At 41.1% G+C, this 6,000-nt stretch overlaps 1 protein-coding gene across 2 annotated transcripts in view; it reads left to right on the top strand.

The window, feature by feature from the left end:
- The window catches only part of KIF27 (kinesin family member 27), a 28,163-nt gene extending 22,163 nt beyond the window's left edge, over positions 1–6,000 (top strand). For both annotated transcript variants that reach the window (XM_066614673.1, XM_066614674.1), the window contains exons 13-17: positions 294–509; positions 709–915; positions 2,806–3,004; positions 3,973–4,131; positions 4,928–6,000. In XM_066614673.1, the coding sequence (XP_066470770.1) occupies positions 294–509; positions 709–915; positions 2,806–3,004; positions 3,973–4,131; positions 4,928–5,376 (1,230 nt within the window). In that variant the 3' untranslated portion in view covers positions 5,377–6,000. The remainder of the gene's footprint in view (positions 1–293; positions 510–708; positions 916–2,805; positions 3,005–3,972; positions 4,132–4,927) is intronic.

The raw sequence follows: 6,000 nt of genomic DNA on the forward strand, positions 1-6,000 counted from the left end.
AACATACCTCAAGTTTGCAGGGGATTGCCAGGTTGAGATGAATAGTAGTGCCTTCACTTTATGGAGGAGGGAGTTAGGCTAGGAGGGAGTCGAATTTTCTGAAATTTGCTTGGTTAATTATTTGTAGTAATTGTTTGCTGTTTCATTCTTAATAGTCAAAATAAAATAAATAGTTCTATCCTTATAGTGATTGCTATTCTGTGAACCTTGTGAATGTCTACACTTTGGGGGGGTGTTTTCTATTTGGAGGGCTAATATTCACATGCATGACATTTTAATTTGTGACTTTTTAGGCTCTCAATAAAGACAGTTTGAAATTATCTAATCGTCTGACTATGCTGGATCAGGAATTATGTGACAAAAATATACAGCTTCAGAGCAGCACCAGTGATAAACAAGGAAAAATTTTGGATGAGGTTCAAGCTCTGCAGAAGGAAAGGGATCAACTGTTAAAAAGAAGGAACAGTGTGGATGAGAAACTTAAGAATGGGAGAGTCTTGTCACCTGAGGTAAGCAATTGTGTTAGTAGAAGAAGTGGGGGAGGTGCCAAGAAGGGGGAGGTGCATAATTTGTATTAAAGGTGTGCAGTGGAAATGGCAGAAGTCTATAATTCTTTGGCTTGGAACATGAATTTTGATAACATCACTTATCTTTCAGTGGCCTTTTGCTGAATCTTAACTGATCACATCGCCTTTGCTTTCTTTTCAGGAAGAACATGTTCTATTTCAGCTCGAAGAAGGAATTGAAGCCTTGGAGGCTGCCATTGCTTACAAGAATGAAAGTATACAAAATCACCAGAACTCCCTCAGGGCCTCCTCTCAAATTGTCACACAGAGTGAGAACAACATGATGGGGAAATTGGTTTCCTTATCTGCTCATGAACTGCGAGCAATTCTCTTAAAATACTTCAATAAGGTTTGTCAACAGAATAATACAGAGTGAAGCAAATCTATGCTTTCTTTTTTGATGGCACAAAATGTCTGCCTGATTATTTTCTTAGGTTAATTTCTGATGTAAAGAGTGAGTTGCAGAGTATGTACTTCTGCTCTGTTTTGTTCTTTCAGACTACTTTTGTCACAGTCAGGCTGCTATTGCTGGTCCAGAAATAATTAAACTGCAAGCCAGCCCAGCCCAGTGGTTTTTCTAGGGCTGTCTTGGTCACTGCTCCAGAATGAGTCTTGCCATACAGTGCTACTTTTGATTACAAAACTGTCTTTAGGTTGGAGGTCATTGTCTGTGTTTTGCATATTTGCATTTTGTTCTTCTTGGTCTGGCTTTTTAAAACTTCTGTCAGGCCTCTTCTCCCTGGCAGCTTGCATCACTGCCTCCTCTTGATCTTGGCCAATTCAGAGGTGCCCTAGACTTTGACTTTTGACAGTTAGATGAGAAAGAAATTTCATAATCAAGCTCCTGTGTACCACCATAGAGAGTACACATCATCATACTAGTAGTTATATAGGCACCCAAGAGCATCATTGGGCAGGAGGTCTGGTCTAGAGGGTAGAGCCTCCCTTAGCGCGAAGATAACATCAGAAGGTTGCCAGTTGGAGGACACCGGCAGCTCCCTGAACGGCTGAGAATGTTGAGACCTTGAAGCAGCTGACAAGCTGAGCTGAGTGATTCCACCTGCTCTTGGTGTGAGCAAGTGGAAGATCCATTCTGAAATGTTGTTGGTTCTTGAAAGAGAGAACCTCTATGTTTGTAAAAATCCCCTTGAGGGATTTAGAAATGCCTGCCTATGTAAACCACCTTGAATAAAGTCAGAGGAGTAATCTGATGACCAGATAATCGGTATATAAATACCTAGTTGTTGGGGTTGTGGTTGGGGTTGTGTCTATGTCACTCTGACTGGGAGACAAGCTCAAGGTTCTTGGACTGTGTACTCTTTCTGTATTCCATATTATCACCACAGGTACTTTCTGGGTCCAGCTCAATACAGGGAGAGAAAATACCTATTTCTGAGTCTTCAGCAATCATCCTCACCCAGCAACTTGGGGATCAAGGGAACCACCATCAGCAACAGTGTTAGTGCTGGCTGCAGAAAGTCATAAAGTCACATGCCATTGCGACCTTAACAATAACTTGTATTTCTGTTCACCCAGCACTAATCCCACTAGCTGTGGTATCAGCAGTAACTGCATTGCCATCAGTGATTCAGTCAGTACCAATTATTATTATGTCAATATTGCGTCTGGTTGCATGAACACCAGCCGCATCCCCTTGCTCTCTTATCTTTGAAATCTGCAGCAGGACCAGAGTCTGAAACATCCATCTCCATCCAGTTCTCCAAGACCATGGGGTAGAGACTGGAAGGGTGGATTCTTTTACAAAGGGTCTGAAACCAAGCAGTGAGAGTAGTGTCAAGATGGCAAGTACTCTGGGTCTGAAATGTCAACACCAAGTGGAATGTGTAGATGACCCTGTGTACACCTTTGTTTATGCAGACACCTACACACTGGTAGCCTTACTGATGCTTCTGGTCCTCTTGAAAACTGCACAGGAAATTAGGAAGAAACCATCGTCAATGCTGTCTGCATCTTGCAAATTGAAACAGATGTACCGGATGAGAGATTTTAATTCTTGTTTAATTACCCAGAGCCAAACTCCCTGATCTGTGGAACATGCCAGTACAAAAAAAGTCACTCGGACCCAACAGACTTGGATTAGACAATTGCCTCTACATTCATCTCAAGTGTGTGACGTTGGATAACATTTCAATGAGTCTTAAGCTAAGAAGGGGACAAGACCTTAGCTTTCCATGCTGATCTCTCAGTGAAAAAAACAAACTCTTTCTTTCTTTCTTAGGTTGTCAGCCTGCGTGAAACTGAACGTAAATTGCAACTCCAGAATGAAGAACTGGGAATGAGGGCAATAGAACAAGAAAATATAGTAAGAGAACTGGAATTAGCACTTGAACATCTCATGCTTCAGTGTGACAGGCGTCTGACCATCCAACAAAAAGAACATGAGCAAAAGATGCAATTAATACTACTTCACTGCAAAGGTATTTGGCATTTGGATTTGTTGTAATGAACCTTGAAATTATAAATAGTTACTGCTACGCAGCATGTCACTACATTGCAAATGTGAGGTTTGTATAAATATAGACCTATAAAAAAACCACTTCAGTTGTTCCAGAATCGCTCCCAGCCACTCATCCAATGATATACAGGGCCTCCTGCATTATCTGCGGGGGTTTCGTTCTAGGAGCCCCTGCAGATAAGAAAACCCATAGATAATAAAATCAGGGTCCCTGTAATCCTCCAGAGGGGAGAGGAGTGTTGGACAGTCTATGTGGGGCTGACTCGTGGATAATGAAATCTGTGGTCCCAGATACAAGGCCCACTGTATAACTTCAGGAGTTCCTCTCCAATACCACATGTGACTATTGGATCTGGCTAACCAGGCATTCGATTTGACTTTAAGATGTAAGATGGCAGTAATCAACAAAAGGATGAGGTTAAATGTACAGTATTTTGGTTATTCTGTTTGTTTTAGCGAGTCCCAAAAGTTGAATGTTTTGTTGTTGCTGTTTATGAAATGGTATATTTTCAGATTTGCTTAATATTTTTATTCCTGTTGTTTGAAAAAAAGCCATCCTAGATTTAACTTTTGGCTCCATCCAAGTTGAATACGTTTGTGCTGTTGTGTTTTATGAGTGTAGGACAGCCTCCTATCCTAAACATTAAATTACTGTCATTCATTTCTCTTATACTCACAGCTTCAGTGGACTTCTCTCTGCTTTGCTCTCCAGAAAAGCCTGTCTCTGTTTTCATCTCCAGGGATGATTCCATCTCTCTGGGCAGTTCTCCCAGAGCGTGATTCGTTAAATATACATTTAAGTACTACACTTTACCCTTAAAAATGTTGAGATGAATGGCAAGTGAGATAGATACATATCTGCATATTTGTTCATGTTGTAAAAAGAAAATGAAACCAGTTTGAATCTAACTTTAGATATATCTTTCTTAGAACAAGATAGTGAAAGTATTGCAGAAACCCTTAGAGCATATGAAACTAAAGTCCAGCAACTGGAAAGAGACTTATTTTTCTATAAGAAAACCAGCAGAGAAGTGAAGAAGAAATTAAAGGACCTGGTTGGAGAATCAATATACCATCCTCTGACACAAAGTAAATGGATATTTAGAATTGGAATTCATGCACAAGCGAACTTAAACTGCCATTCAGATTGGTAGTAAAATTTTCTTTCCGCATAATTGGGGAGACATTTTTGCATTTCATTCCTTTAAAAGCCATTTCTGCCCAACCTTGCATATACACAACAGGGACCAAATGTGTACACCTGTGGGCTGGGCAAAAATGGGTTAACTTTGGTAATGTGGTCACTACATTCTAAAATTTAACCACGCTTTTATGCATGTAAATTTCATTCCTGCAAATGAACTGGGGGCAATTTACAGTAATAGAAAATGGTTAAACTAAGTAAATGCCCAGTCCTATCCTTCCTTTCCCCCTCCTTCCGTTGGTGCAGCCATGCCAAAATGAGTGTGCTGTATCCGGGAGGGGGGGGTATGGATTGGGAGTAAGCATCACACTCTGCAATGGATCTCCTTGAACCTACACCAGTTCTTTAGCTGGTGCAAGTCCAAATTGAGAAATGGGGCAAGGAGGCTGCCCACAGAGTGAGTAGGATCCAGCAGGTTCCATCACTACTGGATCCACCCCCTCCCCCAGTCTCGCCGCCCAGTTCTCCCTGCCTCTCCCAACATCTTACTTGCCTCGGTGGGTGGCCAGCAATCTGATGATGTGCACAGTAAGGCTCTTGCAGCACTCTACTTTGCGTGCTTCCAGACAGTAGCAAAGCAGGTAGGATTGGGCTGTAAAATTCTTAACAATATTTAGTAGAAAAAGCATGATGATGATTACAGAATAAAACACTTAACTACTTCTTTTCAATTTCTTTTAGGTAACTGTTCTGGTGATGGAATACTGAATCAAGAGCAAGCAAGTGTCAGTTCAGAAGAACTCAAAAGGACATCCAAATTATCGGGAAAACTAAAAGAAACAGACCATTATGTAGGTGGTTTAGGAGTACATAAAAATTCACAAAAAATTGAGGAAGCAGCAGTATTGGCACCCAACACATTGTGTTTTTCCAGTAATCATGAGGAGCTGGCAGGGAAAGTACAGCAACCTGCAAAATTTCATCCACAAGTATTATGTCATTCTCAGGCAAGAGACAATGGTACACAACTACAAGGAGTAGTAACCCCAGTGAAACTTTCTCGCAAAGAATTACGCCATATCCCTGCTTCTGAACTTTCATCAAGGCGCACAAGTCTTGCAGCTGGTGTAAATTCTGTTCCTGCAGATTCCATTGAAATGTCTAGAAAATCTAATGACTATAATAGATAATCATCCCTGTAATATTTTGAAAGCAGATGCAGTTGTACATTTTTTCATTCCAGTTGATTTCAGGCAGCTGTTGTGTTCATATGAGTTCTTTCTAATTGCTGTACCTACCATTGCAGAGCATGTATTGTGCTCATATAAAAATCAGCAATATCTTATCAGCAGAGTGAATTATATCAAGGCATTTTTACCCTTAACAAATTTTAAAATGTTGTATGCCTTAATTTTTAGAATGAGGTTGGATTTTTATTCCATGTCATTTTAAATGCTTCACTCCTGTGGTGCAAAGAATCTTTTGGGATGGTTTACCGAATGCATTTTTGCCCACATAACCAATCCTGACCTTCCCTGACAATGAATTTAGGTGGACAAAGGTAATATATAACCTGAACAGTTAGTCAGAAGTACTTCCTGTGATTCTTCAGATGGAAGAATTGCCACTACAGTTACTGGAAGTGCTTATGACTGAGATCCCAATCCTGAGCTTGGTGCGCCAGCTCACCACCAGCATGCACTGTCGCAAACGTGCTGTAAGGCACGTTTGCAGGCCCTAGCACTGGGCAAGCGCCAGTAGTAGCCCAGCGCTGGCTGGTGCAGGACTACCACCAGGTGGGTGACTGACCGCCG

Source organism: Tiliqua scincoides, chromosome 2 (assembly GCF_035046505.1).
Source record: "Tiliqua scincoides isolate rTilSci1 chromosome 2, rTilSci1.hap2, whole genome shotgun sequence".
NCBI classification, from domain to species: Eukaryota; Metazoa; Chordata; class Lepidosauria; order Squamata; family Scincidae; genus Tiliqua; species Tiliqua scincoides.